This window comes from Zonotrichia leucophrys, chromosome Z (genome assembly GCF_028769735.1).
Source record: "Zonotrichia leucophrys gambelii isolate GWCS_2022_RI chromosome Z, RI_Zleu_2.0, whole genome shotgun sequence".
Lineage (NCBI taxonomy): Eukaryota > Metazoa > Chordata > Aves > Passeriformes > Passerellidae > Zonotrichia > Zonotrichia leucophrys.
The window spans coordinates 3,875,629-3,893,640 of NC_088200.1; the positions used below are offsets into that span (position 1 = coordinate 3,875,629).

The 18,012-nt window shown below is 38.8% G+C and overlaps 1 protein-coding gene across 2 annotated transcripts; it reads left to right on the top strand.

Moving 5' to 3' along the window:
• The first annotated feature begins 5,549 nt into the window (after positions 1-5,549).
• On the top strand, positions 5,550-17,653 carry SYT4 (synaptotagmin 4). 2 transcript variants are annotated; one of them, XM_064735853.1, is made up of 4 exons: positions 5,550-6,028; positions 8,728-9,542; positions 11,097-11,217; positions 14,179-17,653. In XM_064735853.1, exons 1-4 carry the CDS (start codon positions 5,995-5,997, stop codon positions 14,484-14,486), a joined length of 1,278 nt encoding a protein of 425 aa, XP_064591923.1. In that variant the 5' UTR covers positions 5,550-5,994; the 3' UTR covers positions 14,487-17,653. The 2 variants fall into 2 exon arrangements, with proteins under 2 accessions (XP_064591923.1, XP_064591924.1); XM_064735854.1 differs by having other exon boundaries at positions 8,728-9,536.
• Positions 17,654-18,012: the final 359 nt, after the last annotated feature.

Genomic DNA, 18,012 nt, shown 5'->3' on the forward strand with positions numbered 1-18,012 from the left:
TTGAAGTTATATCGTTCACTCAGTCTTACAAATTCTACCAAGACACTGGTCTACACAGTGCCATTATGGAGAAGAAAAATACTTGGTTTGTTTTCTTTCTAATGAGAAAATGCAACCATAGGCTCCTCACATAGGCTTAGGAATGGAGGTCAGACCTAAAACTATCATTTCAAACTTCATCCAATCTGGCATTGAAGACTTCCAGGTTTGAGGTATCCACAACTTCCCCGGGCAATCTGCTCCACTCCAGTGATTCCTGAGGCATGACTGAATTTCTCGCTGAAAGCATTAATGTACACTTCTACACATCTGTGAATGAGCTAGGGGATTGCCTCAGCTGCTTAAATGACACAGTATAATGAAGTTTGAGGCAGGCTGTCTAGACCAACCATTGCCATTGTAGCAGGCACCTCTACCCCACTTTCTGCTGCTTCTCCAGGCCTCTAGCAGTGTCCTGCTCATCTTTGTATTCACCAGTTCTCTGTGAAAGCTTAGGGCTTTTAGTTGACTCTAGACCTGTGTCCAGAAGCAATTATACCAAGTCCCAGAGAAGGAAAAGTTCATCTCTAGATTTATAGTCCTGAAATTCAGTGGATGTGCTAGAGTATGATTCAGTTACCAAAATCCATAACTCTAGCGCCATTTCAGAATCTCTGTGGTATCCGGTGTAGGCATATGGGACTGGAAAATACAACCCAGGAAATGTACACCATCCTGCAGCAGAGACTGGAACCATGCTCAAGTATTTCACTGTAGCTCTGAACATTAAAATGCATGAAGATTAATTCAGTAACAACCTAGGGAAATATGTTATAGGGCCAAATAGGCAGCAAGGTGAGTTTTCAGGTGATAAGTCCAGGGCTGTGTGTGTGGCACTCAAAAAGTCGCCTTTAGGCATTTAAGAAGTGTCAAATATTGAGAGATGAGACAGGGAGAGGTGCTAGCCCCTTTCTACTGTCTAATTGTGGAGCTAGCTGAAGTGGAAATTAAGGAGAGTATGACTACCTAAATCCTCCGTAGTTCCATTTGAAGTTGTTTGACTTTCAGAGTGTTGAATGCTCTTCACTTCCCAAAACCAGGGACTGGTATTGTTATTCTTGCTGAGGTTTTATTTTGTAAGCATGGCTGGAGGGCTTGATTTTCATAGGTGCTGAATAGTATTAATTAATGTCTGTAGTTTGGCACCTGGCAACTGCAGAACTCAAAATTATATGCTATTTTTGAAAATGTGAAACTGTCTTTAAGCTCCAGGGAAGCACTCTACAGAGATGGGAAAGGGCTACTTTCCCAGATTCACCTCATACGCATGAATTTCTGAGTTTTATTTTTAAATGTTGGTTGACTTCGAGGGGAAGGGAGGGACTGGGGGGAGGCTTGTTTAAAATAACTTGGGTATTTTTTTCTTTGTTAAATTGAAAGGATTCTGTTTTCTTCACACATAGGTGTGGGGACCTGAAAAATAGTGACAATTAATTTGCAGGTGGGGGGGAACCTTTTCCAGCCCTATGTGTGTGTTTGGGGACTCTCTGCTTTGGGAAGTGTACAATCTCTGTCACTTAGCAACCACACTCCTTCTTCTTGGAGTAGCAGGAGGATGCTCTGTGCATGCATGTGCTCCAGTAATCTGGTTTTCAGACCACAGAAGGTCCTGTTGTGATACAGCCAGCCAGATCACATACTGTGATATTTTCCAGATAATCAATCATTCTGATTCAGTGCAGGAAAAATCTCATTCAGCTTCTTTTAATGTTCTGTCTCTGAGCTGGAAGTTTTTGAGATCATTGTTTGCAGGAGAAAGGAAGGGAATTTTACCTGAGCAGTGAGTTCCTAGCCTGAGTTTTTACTGAAGAGCCTGTTGCAAACTGTGTGAAGGTAGTATACACAAGGCTGCCTTAGAACAGAGGGAAATGTGAAGAACTTACAGCTGCAGAAATGAGGAGTCATTACTGTTTTTCAGGACAGAAATGCCATCATTTAATTGGTTAAGAAACACACAGGGTTCATGTGATTTTCTCTCTGGACGCCTGCCAGAAGTGCAATGAATCAGCAGTGGGCTGGGGCTTGTGCTTGTAGCACCTGCAGGGGAGCCGGTTCATCATCCAGTGCTGATGGCTCTGAGACGTACACTAGATGGTGCTTGCACAACGCAGGCAGCAAACGTGTGTCTGTCTCGAGATGTGCCAGCAGCTCAGTGCTCCACCTCCCCCTCAAGTATTTTCCGTGATGAACCCTCTGTTCTTTTAAGTGGAATCTTGTATTAAATACAGAAGGTTCATGTGTGCCGTAAAAAAAAAAAATTATTTACTATTTTGCTGACCAAAGCAATGAAGATATAAAATTACTTTTTTTTTTCATATCTGTAGATATGTTTACCCGTGCTTCTCTATGTACACAGTCTTGGCAGCTCCAAGTTTCTAAAGACAGAGACTTGCTGTCATGAAACCTTTTTTACGTTACCTTTATTAAAGTGATACACATGCACAAAACTGCAATGGAAGGAAAGGCTCTCTACTCTATGTTTGTACAGCACAAAACACCACTCAAGTTTTTACTGGTATCTAAAACCTACCATGAGCTGTCATGAATTTCTGAAAAGAATAAAAAAAAATAAATAAAAGGACACATATCTTCCCCATTTCATCAGCATTGTCCCAGAAAAAGAAAAAGAAAAAATAAAACGCTGAATGTTAAAGGGAATTATCCCTGTGAATTCCTAAAATAAATTACATATTGTGTAAAAGCTTTTTATATATCCCTGGGATGTATGAGAAACTAAACAGAAGAAAACCAGAATCAATCATTTTTATAATTCCGTGTGGTCTCTAAATGATGTATATTTCAACAAAGGAAATCTTGGGGTTGGCTGAAAAAAAAAAAAAAAAAAAAAAGGAAAAATAAAAAGCTTCAATAGTCACTGACAACCGTTCAAGTGTCAACATAACATTTATGCTCAGCCTATCCCAGCTCATGTAGGATAAATGCACTACCCAGATATACTATATATTGATTCTCAGTCCTTTGTTTTTGAAGTCCAGACATAGTAATTTACAATAATACAATAATCCAGTTATATGTGTTTAACTCCAAATTTTTTTTAGGATTTTGTTTATTTCAGTCAAGTCTGGAGGTTCATATACTTGAAATGTTGCCTAAAATCAAATGTGATTGCTTTCAGTGTCTACACATTTTGGGCAAGTTTAGATTTCGGATTCTAGATTTGTGCCAACACATGAATCCAAAGATTCTAAATCAAATTGTGCTGCCAAAGCACACCAAAAAAGAGCTCTTCAACAGTTTCTTCAGTCTTTTTATACCCAAATTCATTGTATTCCAGGTGCTTGTAAGAGGAACAGCGATGGCAAGCTGTAGTCTGCACTTTATTAAAAGGACTGGGATCTAATGATGATTAGGGGGGTAGTGGGTGCAGCTGTTCCTGCAAGATTTTTGGATCTTTATAGAGGCCCAGTTGCTGAAGGTATAGCAGAAGCAGATAAACAAAAGCAGTATTAACCAATGGATTCTCAAGACCCAGGATACGCCAGGCACTTAATTCAACTGTGCTTTTACACCAGCTTGCCATGTTGACTGGAAGGGAAGCTAAGTTTGCCAATGATACTAAGCTAAGGGAGGAGCTTTTGACTTCCTCAAGGGCAGAGAGGCCCTGAAGAGAGACCTTGACAAATGACAGAGATGGGAAATCACCAGCTGTATGAAGTTCAGCAAGGGAAAGTGCCAGATTTGCACCCATGACAGGGCAGCTCTGGGTGTATAGAGAAAGCTGGGAATGAGAGTTGGGAAAGTAGTGCCATGGAAAGGGACCTGGGGGTCCTGGTCAGTGGCAAGTGGAACCTGAGTCAGCAGTGCCCTGGCAGCCAGGAGGGACATCCCTGTCCTGGGGACATCAGGCTCAGCATCACCAGCCGGGCAAGGGAGGGGATTGTCCCACTCTGCTCTGGGCTGGGGCTGCCTCACCCTGAACACTGTGAGCAGTTCTGGACACAGTGTAGGGAAGAGATAAAGGTCTTACATGGTGTGCAAAGGAGGGCTATGAGGATGGTGGAGGATCCAGAGGTGAATCACTGTGAGAAGTGGTTGAAGGGCCTTGGTCTGTTCAGCTGGAAAAGGGAAGGCTGAGGGGGAACATCATCACTGTACACAGCTGTATATATATTATGTATGTTTCTCATGAGAAGCAGCAGAGGGGCTGGTACTGATCTCTTCTCTCTGGTGAGCAGTGACAGGACTTGAGGGAATGGCCTGAAGCTCAGTCATGGACATTTACACTGGTTTTTGTAAAAGGCTCTTCTCCTAAATAGTGATTGGGCACTGCAACAGGCTCCTCAGGGCAGTAGTGACAGAACCAAACCTGTCAGAGTTCAAGAAGCATTTTGACAATGCTTTCAGGTACACAGTGGCATTCTTGGGGTGTTCTTCACAGAGCCAGGAGTTGGACTTTGATCATCCTTACAGGTCCCTTCAAACTCAAGATATTCTATGATTCCATTATCTTCCGACTTAAGTTTTTATGAAATCCTAGGAGCTTCACTGACTTCACTGAGAAGGAAGAATGTGCTTTGAAATGGGGCAAGACATACTAGCTTGCAAGTGGCTGACCACGGAGTCAGGTCATGCCAGACAATGTCTGCATCTGGATTTTATTATTTAGAGAAGCAACAACACCTGTTTCCCATTTATGCAGAAGAATTAGCTCCAAACCTGGCTGCTGTACTTCCATTTGAATCCAGGAGGAGTCAGATGCCAGGTGCTGGCTTTTGCAGCTCTGTTTGACAAGGAGTTAGCTTGGTTTATTATACACTGTAGATATTCTAGCTATAGGCAGCCCTGCTTTCGTGTCCTGCTCCCCCCACATTTCTCCTCTATGCCACACTTTCCCTGTCTCCCCACCACGTTCTCAGTTCACACTGGGAGATGAGACATCTAATCCAATAAAATCTAGAAGTAAAGTCATCTCTTTCCCAGACCTGCAGGAAAATCAAGAGGATTTCCAAACTGGGGGCTGAATGCTTATGTGGGGGTAGATGTTGGGAGGAAGCAGGGAGGAGGCACGGGGACAAGTCACATCCGGAGTTTTCGTGACTCAAATTCAGTAAATTCATAACGTCAGTCATAGGAAAATCGTGTGCCCTGCAGCTGGAGCCAAGGTGTCTGGACTCTCTCAGGTTGGCAACTCTTTCACGTTGTGGTTGTAACATGCACAGCTGATAGTTAATTAAGCAAATGAATACATCTTTCACTGGCAAAAGGGGCACACCCATGTCTTTCAGAGGGTGCTCTGAATCACAGACATTGCCATCTCACTGTCTGTGTCCGGTGGAGGGGTGTGTGGGGGAGCTCATAACCTGCAGCAAGGCAGTTAAAATAATCGATGAGTGCGTGTTCAATCCCAAGACAGGGACGGGGAGAGGGGGAGGAGGAGGGGGTAGGAAGGGAGAGAGAGAGACAGAGAGGAAGGGAGGGAGGGTGTGGTGGCTAGGGAGGGGGGGAGGGAGGCGGGAAAGGTGCTGATTTCAGCCCTGTAGCGTCAGGATTGCGTCAATTTGGGTTTCAACCACGTACTCAGTCTCAGAGCGGAGCTACTCAGAAGAGCCAAAACAGGAAGGGGGTTGCAAATCAGTGTGCAAAGGGGAGGACCGAAGGTTCCCCTCCCCCCTCTCCTCCAGTCCCGTCGCAGCCTCCTCCTCCACTGTCCCCACTGCTCGTGTCTCCGGGTTTTGGGTGGTTTTTGTTGTTGTTTCTTTTTTTCCTCTCTATGTAATTTTTTTTTTTTAACTGCGCTGGCAAAGACTGCTACCCGGGCGCCGTGAGAGCGCAGAGCCAGGGGACAGCAGGGCAGCGAGCTCAGCGCCCCGGGCGGGTCGCTTGGCATCCGGGGAGGCGGCTCCTGCATCCCGGACAGCGGCGCCAGCACCGCGGACAGCGGCTCCAGCACCGCGGACAGCGGCTCCAGCCCCGCGGACATCACTCGCCACGAACATGGCTCCGATAGCGGACAGCCGCCAGCAGTTCGGTAAGCGCGTCCCGGCTCCCCGCACCCGAGGCCGGGCGATGCTCCCCCTCCCCGGGAGAAGAGCAGCCTCTGCTGAGCCTCCCGGTGCCTCCCAGCACGCAGCTTGTTGGGAGGGACCTGGTTTTCCTCCCAGTTCTCTTCAGGTCTCAGAAGTTGTGTGAATTTGCTTTCTTTCCCTAATCTCTCTTCTTTCCTCCCTGCCCGTTCCTCTTCTCTGGTAAAGTACCGGAAGAGATAAAGAGATTTTTGTAGGTGCGGTTTTGAATGAGAGGGGTTTGGTGCTGTTTTCTGTGTCTCTGTTAAAGTAATGTGCATCAAGAATTACATGATGCAAATGCCACAGAGAAAATCTTTGTTCAAGTCATTCTTGAAATAATTGTCATTCCTTTTATTCTTATTGCAGGTCAATCATTAGTTAAAGGGCATTGCTAGGAAGAAGAAAATACAGGATTTCAGTGTTTTTAGCTGAACAGCTGCATCTTAACCAACCCGGTTTCAATGAGAATAACAAAGATGACAATGAACTTTTCAGTTTTGTCATTTCTATGCCCTGGATGCAGTGAGGTATCGGAAGTTTCAGAAGCAGTCGTGTCTGTGCACTTATAAAATGCATGCATAAGTTGCTTTAGTGAGAAAAACAGTAAGAGGGAACATTTCTGAACTCTGCTTTAGAAATATTGACTCTAAACCACATTAGGCTTGCTTTAGCAGTGGTTTGATTCAGGGATCATTCCAATGACTTATGATGAGACTCCAGATTTATATCAAATAACCAGAATAATAACTTCTCCCAGAACTAGTAGGTGATGTTTTCTGTTAATGCACTGCCTTGAATGTTAATCAACTGATTATGACAAAAGCAAAAAATTCATTTTGTGACACAATTAGTTGTAAATATAAAACCATTTTAGTTACCATTTCATCTTCTTTCCTGTTCCACCCATTTGAGGTTTCTAACCACACTTGTGACATCATGCTCTTGTCTAATTACTTATTTAAGAAAGACAATTAATATTTTAAACATCAAATTGATTCTTCCACTACTTTCAGTAGTTGTAGAATTAAAGAAGTTTATAATAGCCATTACTATAAAACATATATTATCTTATGAAAAAGTATTGTAAATGTACAAACCATTCTTAGAGGATATTAAAGTATTCAGATTACTTTTCAAATACTTCTAGATTTCTATTTATACCATGTATGTTTAAATTTATGCAGCCCGGGGAATTCTTGAAACTCAAAACCATGTGCTTAAGTTAGGAAAAATACTTTTTGCTCACAAATATGGTTGTCAGTCATTTCATTAAGTTCCTGCAATTAAGTGCATAGACTAGTACAGCTTGTAGTCATCAGGAAAGTTGTCATAAAAAATTAACAGCCAGGCCTGATCCTTTCTGAGCTGGAACATTATGTCCTACTTTGCTCTGATAGTATTGTTGTGGGGTTTTTTTTTCTGAATCATCACACTAAAAAGCAAAGGTGTATTGGCAGCACATTTATCTGCTCAGCTTTTGACCGCATGAAACTGATTTACTAATACAGGGGGATAGCTCCTCTTTACTCCTCCAGAATGACCAGAGAGAAACAGAATTGTTACATAATTGCCTTTATGCATAAACAATGTCACGACATTAATATTCCATTGTATGCCCAGTGTTGCAGGGAATAAAGGTTAAGCTCTGATTGTTACATTGTGGGTGGTTTAAACTCATTTAGTGATGTTACTTATGGGCAAAATTGGATTTCTAATTAGTTGTGCTCATTTACCCTTCCATGCGTGCTTTGAAGGGCTAATGATACTCCATATGTAAATAATATATCCACTTGGCGAAGGAGGTTATAACACTGCCCAGGTTTCTCTTTATTCAGCTTAAGTGTAGAATTCATATTAAACTGTGGAGGAATTATTTTTTTCTTATCTACTCCTAAGAAGTGCTGACCCTTTCTGCAAACTCCCCATAAGCTTTGCTTCAGTGTCTTAAATGCTTAGTGGTTAACATAGATAAACTTAACAAGATTTTTTCAGTTTTGAACCCATATGTGCTACCTAATATCACATCCATCTTGCTATAAGACACTTGCTATATAATTATCCCAAATTTTCTATATAGATTTCCTCCTGCAAAATATTGAAAATCCCAGTGAAACTGTTGAGTGCTATAACCTCCAATTAAGCTCACTTCTTTCAAGAGATACCTACAGGAAATTATGGGAACAGACCATAAAAAATAGCTAATTGAGCACACAAAGTATTCTAGGACACACTATGGAAAGCAGATGATATGTATAAAAGTAATACGTATTTCAGAGTGTGTTTTAGCTAACCAAGAAACCTCCATAAACTCAAAGCTGAAAACAGCTGAGAGCTGGTATTATTCACAGACATATAAGCTCAAAAACTACACACAGCAGGTTAAGACAGTATAGAAATTACGAACAGAGATTATTATTAGGATGGGAATAGTATTCTCCTCCCTAACTCTGTGTGTATGGAAAAATACTAGCATAACAAGCGTGCCTTGGAGTGGGACTGCACACTGGTGCCTGCAGGTGGCAGAACACTTCCAGTCTGTCAGTCCTGCTGATATCACCGTCTCCTATCAGTTTGTTTTACCTAAATTATTGCTTTATGAATTATCATGCAGAATTCAAGGTACTGCTGCTTATGTGCTTGTTGCTATTTATTTGACTTTCAGATGAAATTCCTACTGTGGTTGGAATCTTTAGTGCATTTGGCCTTGTCTTCTCTGTCTCCCTCTTTGCTTGGATCTGCTGCCAGCGCAAATCTTCCAAGTCCAATAAGACCCCTCCATACAAGTTTGTCCATGTTCTGAAGGGGGTTGATATCTACCCGGAGAATCTCAACAGCAAGAAGAAGTTTGGAGCAGATGATAAAAGTGAAGCAAAGAACAAATCAGCAATGCCAAAGAACTCTCTCCATCTTGACCTGGAGAAAAGAGATCTAAATGGCAATTTCCCCAAAACAACCACAAAAATGCAGGGCTCTCCAGATCTTGAAAATTCATCTCCTAAGCATTTTGCAGAAAGGAAGAAAGATTCAGTATCTCCTGATAGCTTAAAATCCATCACTTCTCTATCATCTGAAGATAAACAAGACAAGCTAGGAACTCTATTTTTCTCCCTAGAGTACAACTTTGAGAAGAAAGCATTTGTAGTGAACATCAAAGAAGCTCGTGGGCTGCCAGCAATGGATGAACAGTCAATGACTTCTGATCCCTACATCAAAATGACAATCCTGCCTGAGAAAAAGCACAAGGTGAAAACCAGAGTGTTGAGAAAAACCTTAGATCCAGCTTTTGATGAGACTTTCACATTTTATGGGATCCCCTACAGCCAAATTCAAGACTTAACACTTCACTTCATGATCTTGAGCTTTGACAGATTTTCCAGAGATGATGTCATTGGAGAAGTCCTCATCCCCCTTGCTGGAATTGAACTCTCGGAAGGAAGGCTGCTAATGGACAGAGAGATCATCAAAAGAAATGTTAGGGTAACATCTTTTTTACTCAAAGTTTGAAAGTGCTGTGATAGGGTTAGCTATGATTCTTGTGTAATGCTGCTGCCATCTTGGAGAGAAAAGCCAAAAAGCTCACGATGCAATTCCTGAGATGCTTTCCTAATGGCAGTGTGAGGAAGTCATTACACAAATGCAATAGCAAAAAACCATTACAACAAGGATGATGAAAGAAATTGCTAATGCCCTAAGCTCTAATTTCTTATTCAGCCGGTTTGAGTGGACCAATTCCGGTTAGCTCAAGCTGACTCAAACCCCACTGATTTGCTTTTAATTGCTTTTAAATGAAAGAATAAAAAAATATTTAAGCATTATTCCCTTTCTCCTCCATCCCCTTTTATATTTGACATCATTCTTTCTTAAATCTTACTGAAGTCAATGGAAATATCACCTGCATGGGTTGTGTAGCACATTCTTAAGGAAGGTGGGTGTTCTTTAGTTAGGGAAGTGGGATTTGCTAGAGACTATATGGTTGATGTTGTAGCATGTTCTTGCATGGTGGTGCTGTCATCACCTTGCCTCATGAGCTGCAGCTTTACTAAAGGTAGTAAAGATGGAGCCACAGACTTTGTGGAGTTACCAGCAAAACTTCCTGACTTTATTGGTACAAAAATATTTAATGCTGTGTTCTCAGTGTCTCAGTTCAGAACGCAAAGGTCATTTATAACCATTCCAGCTGAACTACAGAAATGCACAGGCATCAAACACACACACTCTTAAAGCTCTGCTAAGGAAGTGGAATGTGTACTGACCTCACCATGACTGGTTTCAAATGACAAGCATACTGCCTAATGAAATAAATGTCTAATAGGCAATATACTTATAGCTAATACTGTCATTTTGCAATTCTATCACTATACGACAACAAATATAAGTATGTCACAGGATTTTGTTGATAACTTATTGGATTTTCTGGTATATAAGGTACTATCTGCTCTTGTCTCCCTTGCCTTCCTTCTCCATTTGAAATACACTACTTCTCCAAATTCAAATCAGATAATGATAGAGAAAATCTTTCATCTCACTTTTATTTCATGTATATTGTACTGCTTTAGAGAGTGTTAAGGGATAAGATTTTACTGATAGCTTGAATCCTTCCTGTTTAAAACACTTTACCAAATATTTTTTCTTTACTTGTATTACATTTTTTCTCCTAATTATATCTACATGTAATTTTGCTTTGTTTAAGATAAGTTTCTTTTTTTAACTGTGATTTTTTTTTCCTCAGGATTTTATTTGTACTGCCCAAAGATCGTAATGTCATGTCAACTTACATTGTCCATTTATTTTTTAATTTTATTCAGTCTGAAAACCAATAATAGGAAAAGTTATATAACTAATATAGAGGGAAATTATAATCACTATGTAAATCAGAATAGCTATATATCATATGTCCTTTTATACAGCTTCAGAGCATTTACTTCTGTGACATTCCATAAACCCTTTTAACTCTGGTTTAAAGCTTGGTCAATATAAATGCTTATAAACAGTTTTATTACTTTTTTTTTGTTTTTCCTTTAATTTCCTCAGAAATCATCTGGTCGTGGAGAATTACTGGTCTCTCTCTGTTATCAATCTACAACAAACACACTCACTGTCGTTGTTCTAAAAGCCAGGCATCTACCTAAATCTGATGTGTCAGGATTATCAGGTAATGGTTTTAATAATAAATATGCCTCAAGAATATAAAACAGAATGACAAAAGACAGCTGAAAGGTGGCATTTCAAAGACTGAAAATATTCCATACATGCAGAAATGGTGTTTCTATTATTTACAGCCTATTCATTTCATTCATATCTAGGTCCGTGCTTTATTTCCAGGGTTTGTATTTTACAAATTTGTTCTTCAATCACATCAAAAAAAGGTGACATCTGCTAGCAGTGGAAACCAATGAGTTTTATGATTGTCTTGAACAGAGCCCATCTGCCATAAGCGTGGGATGTTGTTTGCAGATACCAAAAGCTTTTATTTATGACAAAAAAATGAGTTTATTTGTAGAAGATCAGTATTGAGTGAGATCATCATATAATTTATCTCAGAAGAAAACCAGCATCTTACCTCTGTGTTGAATTTGAGCACTAACATTTTTTGGCAAGGTGAGAAGGTGAGCTGTGCCAATGCTGGGAGGATGCTGCAGCATGACACATGTGCTTTATCATGAGCCAGATTTGGGGTGCACTAAGAGGGATCAGGTTTTATCTTCTCTTCTCCTTGTCTGCTGCCATTTCTCATTCAGTGGAACCTGGAATTGCACATAGAAGACACATTAAGGCTATATAACATAACAACAGTGTAAAATTTAATGTCCTGAATATAAGACTGCCTCACAAAAACAGCAGTACACAAGAAAGGGCTATAGTACCACATCTGCTGCTGCTTCTCTGTAGAACTTATAGTCTTTCATTTCACTCAATATTATGAAAGAAGAAGAAAAGGAAGTAGTTTTAGGAAATACTGAATAATTATCACTGCAGGCAAAAATACAGTTTTTCTGTTTATCATACTGCAATTCACCTGGAAAGTTAGCCTAGCTTGAATCCAATGCAACAAACCTATAGGCAACTCTCATCAAGTTCCATTTAAATCTTCCTTTTGATCTAAATTTTGTTCACATATCAGAAGGAGAAAAGATGTATATTGAGCCTAATAATTTACTTGACTAAAAGAGAGGATATGTATTTTTAAAATCTACCCCAAAGTCACAGGAGATAGAGGTGGTTTCATGAAGACAGCATGACAACAAGCTGATCTCAACAGACCTGCCTGATGTTTTCCCAGATGGGAAAATAACTTGGTAAAAAAAGCCCTTCTAGTCACAGCATCTACCTGGACCCTATGGAACACCATTTTTTTACTGCAGCTCTTACAAGTAAAGCTGTAAAATTTGTTTGTATTTCCAGCCTCCCCTGGGAGAGCCTTGCTGACTATAATAGGAATGCACTACTTCTGCAGGCAGCCATGTTGCACCTGGACTCCTACTCCATTTAAACAGTTTTCCATTATTTTCTGTTTGTCAATAAGGCCAGGTGCAATAGATATTTGGATTTCAGTAGCATACTGCTCTCAGGACACTCAAATTTTCCTCTGTGACTTTCCCCTCATCCCAACATTAATCTCGGAAAAGAGAAGAGTGAAGTGGTGTTTCTATGGAATAAAATAAACAATTCCACAATTCAACCTCCTAGAGAAGAGGGGAATTTTTTTATACTCTGAAACCTTTCCATTTTCACATCTCCTTGATTTCCTTAGTCACTGGTGCTGAGTGACCTTTGTTAGCCTAATAAAGTCAAGTGGAAATCTCTAGCTTTATCTAGTAGCTGGTCAAAAGTAACAGAAAACTTCCTCTAAAACTAAATGGAAACCACTGATTGATATTGATTTTGATGTTTCTAATGCTTGTATGGCATACAATTTTTCAAAGCCAGTGAGTGTTTTTATTAACCTCTGGTTTTGAAATGTTCATTATGGTGATAGAATATGAAAGTGAAGAGGTACCCCATTACATCCCACTTATTGTAGACCATTGTCAGTTCAAGGAAAAACAAAATTTTTACTTATCCAACCCTTTCAGTCTGATAACTGTGACATAAAATATGCAAATACTATTCAGTTTCAGTATTTCTTATTTTAAAAAAGTGTGCAGGAGTTCTTGATGATTAACTTGGTTAATTGTTTACATAAACTATCATGTTTGACTGGGTTCAGTAGAAAAGATTTTGTACTACATCACTGCACCATGAGAACCTGGAAACAGGCCCACACTTCACTGAATAAATGCCAAGGTAATTGAAAGGGTTGACTTTTAAAATGTCTCCTCTGAAAGAATAAATATGGCCATTATTGAAGACAATAGCAAGAGAACCTCACAGCAATTAAATAATTCTGATGAATGCAAACACTCAAAGTTGGTTGGCAGCTAAAAATATGGACATTTTTCCTTCCTATATTCAACAGTAGCAACACAGGTGTAAAGACAGATACACATTCCAACAGCAAATATATCCTTTCATTTAAAGTTTAACATAAAATTTATTCAATAACAATTGGTGGCCTCAATTTAGTCAGGTGAATTGACTTCTATAGGACCCCAGCAGAAATATCACATCCATTCTCTCAGCCCAAGTTTATTCACTCCTTTCTGAAAATTTTCTTTTCATGGGTTTGATTAGTGCTGATGATTATACCCCAGCAGAATGTGTGAAAAGCCAATTTCTGTCACACTTAAATGTGCAATGTTCCATATTTTTCAGAGACCTTTAGAATTTTGTGCACTTCCAGACCATCTTTGAATGTGGTAGAGGTGTTTTTGGTTTCATGGACTGCAGGACACAAATTATCTCATGAAGGAAACATCTGTATTTAGTAGCAGTCTAAACTTCACTACCTGCCTTGAACACAATTTTGGTGACCATAAAGGAAAATTAAAAGGGCTAATTCAGATGTATAGAAAAAAATTTAAAAATTGGATGAGAGGAATCAAATTTAATGACTTGACAGAGCTACTCGTTGTGATGTAAATACATTGGATAATTGGGGAATTTACCATAAATTACATGAAGGAATTTCAACCACTGTACAATAGCTGATCTGTGCTCTTTCTTTTCATTGCAGACCCTTATGTCAAAGTGAACCTGTACCATGCCAAGAAGAGAATTTCTAAAAAGAAAACCCATGTGAAGAAGTGCACTCCCAATGCAGTGTTCAATGAATTGTTTGTCTTTGACATTCCTTGTGAGGGCCTTGATGATATCAGCATTGAATTTCTGGTTTTAGATTCAGATAGGGGGTCAAGGAATGAGGTCATTGGCCGGTTAACCTTGGGATCTTCAGCAGAAGGAACAGGTGGAGAGCACTGGAAAGAAATTTGTGAATATCCAAGGAGACAAATTGCCAAGTGGCATATGTTATGTGATGGTTAGCAGGTTAGAGAGGAGTTGGATATTAAAAAACTATATATATTTCCATAGGCAAGGAGCAGGTTTTTTTCTTTGCTATGTATAATTACAAGCTTTTAACCACAAAACTTTTTTTTCTTCTTTTTTTTTTTTCAAGGGGGGAGGGATGTTTGAAATAAACTTGAATTGAATTATCAGAACAGAAGGTGACTTAATTTTCACAGTAAATAATGGAATTTTTATTTCATCAATCTTTAACATAATTAGTTCAGATTAATATTCTTCTAGAGTTTAAGTGGCCTGTAAATTCTGAAGCACTGTAAACCTCAAGAAGAACAAACTATGTTTTGAAAGAGTCACTTATTAGTGACTCATATATAGAAGAAAAAACCTTACTACAATATATCCAAAAAAACCCCACCTGTGGCTTATTAGGCAAGGGGATGGATCTATAAAAGCCATGGGGATTGAGGGTGAGTAGGGGGGGAGAAATTCCTTCTGCCCCTCCACCAAAAACTTTCTTTTATGAAAATTTAATCATTTTTTGTAAGTTTTGGTTACTTATACTTTGATCATCCCAAAGAATTAACATGTATTCAATATTTTGCTTTACATATCACATTGTGTAAAACTATTTTTTTTAAGTGTTGAAATATTATATAATTGATTATGCTTGGACTTTTTTAGTAAGTTTATATATATAATTTTTTTATCACAGTGACCAAAATAGATACGTACTTCAAACTAATGATAAGTTCACATGCTTTTTTTTGTTAAAAGGGCTCCTTTACGGGTGACTGTACACGTTACAGTATGGTAGAATTTGGGGTTAGATATGGCTTGCATTTTTTTCCTCTAGGTAGGATTACACTTTAAACATTTCAAGCCATATAAAAGAATTTCTGTTGAGATGAGGTAACATACAGGATATTACAATCAATTACTTTTCACCAATTATATTTTAATGTTTCATTAGTGCTAAAAAGAAGTTGATGTTGGTTTTTTTTTTTTATTTTTTTAGCTTCATTAAAGAATAAACAAATAGTGAGACAAAGAAGAAAACCTTATTCTGCTGTTTAGTGTTTAACCTCCTAGACTGTAAAGAAGCCATTACAGTCAGTACCAATATACAAACTCCAGCGCATTTTTTAAATTTTGCAGGAGAGGAAACCAAATTCACTTTATAATTTCTCCAATATTCTATAGACAAAGTACTTGGATAGTAATTTGGTTATATGAATTAATGCACATTACTGACTGTACTGAAAATGGTGGTGGTAAAGGAAAACAGCATCCTGATTTAATGTCAGTGTGACACATGTCCATTTAAAATTAAATTGTGTCAGGCTGAGGAAATGTCGTGTAACAGTAACAAGTGTACAAATAAAGCATTTAGACCTGTGAAATTTAGTCTTGGTCAAACCAGATAGGTATTTAGGCTGTCAGAACTATAGCACAACTATATCAAATTATTTCCTAAAGTTTGTGCACTAACTTCTGATACAGAATTGTTTGCAAGTATTAGTCCTACTTCATTTTCAAGTACAATATATATAAAGAAGAAGATAGTGATGTTCGTTGTTGACATAAGAAGGGTTAAAAAAGTGGAAGACCATTTTCAGTATTTTTGCATATGTCATTTGTCACGTGTAATCCCATTGAAGCGAACAAGACTACTTGGGAATTGAGGCACTGCTCATTGTGAGTAAAGGTAGCAAAATGGGCATGCCAGTTAGAACAAACCAAACATACATTGAATGTCAATCTACTTTCATTAAACAACAGACCTAGGTCCTACTTAAAACTGTTGGGGATTTGTTGTCTACTTTACCTGTTCTCATATGGCCAAATTATGTTTGCAGGAAAGGACACTGAAATATGAAATATGCAAGTAGACAAATAGTACTGGAAGAATTCCATTGAGGCTCTTCCAGGTTTTGTGTCAGTATTTTCTCCAGTTTTTGAGAATGTGTTTGATACAACAGTGTTTATAGATTTCTGTAAAAATACATTTTCAAAATAACATAAACATGCTTTTTATGATAATGCTAAATGTAAAAATATTGCGTATTGTATGTATAAAGGAGAGGAATCTTTTTTGATTATTTCTTTAGAATGCTGATTAACTGCTTAAGGGCTAGAGTTTACCAGCCACATTCAAGCAGAGCTAATCCAAAGCCACCAAATGAAAGATGTCCACAGGCTTCAGTGGGGTTTGAAATGCAGAGAGAAAAACTCTCCTGAGTCAACCCAGAAATATCACTGGGACCATGGATATGGGGAAACATTGTTTTATCCAATGGAGACTGGGAGAGTTTAGGTCAGTATGACACAATCAGAGTTGTAACAATTTCTGAAAAGGAAAGAACTGAGCTGGAAATTATTTAATCACAGAGAGTGTGGCATCTTGCAAATAAAAAATATGGAGGTTTTGTAAGCTGGCCCATAAGTAGTTCCTTATCTCTAAAAATCAGATGACAGGCATCATCTGTCTCCAATGAACACAATATATGACATTAGGGGATAACAATTAATCTTTTTGAATTAATGCTGGGCTGTGATGATCATCTTTCATTTTGCATCCAACAAGTCGTCACAAATTTCTTTTTTTATTTTTTAGTTTTTATAGCGGCTTGAGGGTCAATATTTCTAAAATTGCCAAGTGGCAATTTTTGTTGGGGGTAGGGGAGTTGGAATTGGAAAGGGAAGCAAAGACATTTTTATCAAATCTAACAAAACCCTGTAAATAGCATTTTTTTTCATTTAAAGCAATTCTCAGTTTGAAAAGTTGAGTAAAGACGACTTGTAACACATTTTAATTCAGAAAGAGGCAGGAGAGCGAATGTAGGCCTGTACTGAGGTGAGAAATTCTGCTGTTTTATAAAGTGTTCAATTCTCATTGTGAATATCTTGAACTCTGTTAAGGATACTGTACTGTATTAAACATGTAAAAAAAAATGATGTTTGTCTAAGTAGCTTACAAAAATAATAACTCCTTGAATGGGAGGCTATCCATGTCTGGAGATCTGTCGTAACTAAATACCCGATTCGTTATGGTGTTGTAACTTAATAGAAGCTATTCAAGAGAAAGCATGGTGTATGAGACTTTGTAAGTTATTTGTGCTGGTTCTGTATGTTGTGCCATGTGTGTAAGACAAGAATAAACTTCTGCTTTTGTTCATCCCATCCCACCTACTATCCCACCTATGTATCTTTTTTTCCCCCAAAGATTTCTGCTATTTTTTGTGTTCATGGTCTACTCTCTCATGCTTCTATCAGAAAGCATTTTACTTGGAAAGTCTTCCTATTCTCAAAGAGGTGAATTAGATTTGTTCTGACAAATACCTACCAGGCACACCACATGCTCTTTATTCCTGGATGCTTGTTGAATATGAGTCCTGAATTGTAATCTGCACTCAGGCTGAAGCCAGAAACACGGCCCATGACAGAAGATATGAGTCTTATAGGAACAGATATACAGATGCAAACAAGAGTGAATTCTAATATATTAGCTAGAAGGAGAAATATTAAAGTCAAATTATCCTACTGG

Bases quoted from the DNA above. Each gene is read 5' to 3' on its own strand.
- SYT4 (XM_064735853.1), top strand. From the start codon at position 5,995: ATGGCTCCGATAGCGGACAGCCGCCAGCAGTTCG. The intron at 9,543-11,096 runs GTAACATCTTTT...TAATTTCCTCAG, and splicing joins TCATCAAAAGAAATGTTAGG to AAATCATCTGGTCGTGGAGA. The intron at 11,218-14,178 runs GTAATGGTTTTA...TTTTCATTGCAG, and splicing joins TGATGTGTCAGGATTATCAG to ACCCTTATGTCAAAGTGAAC.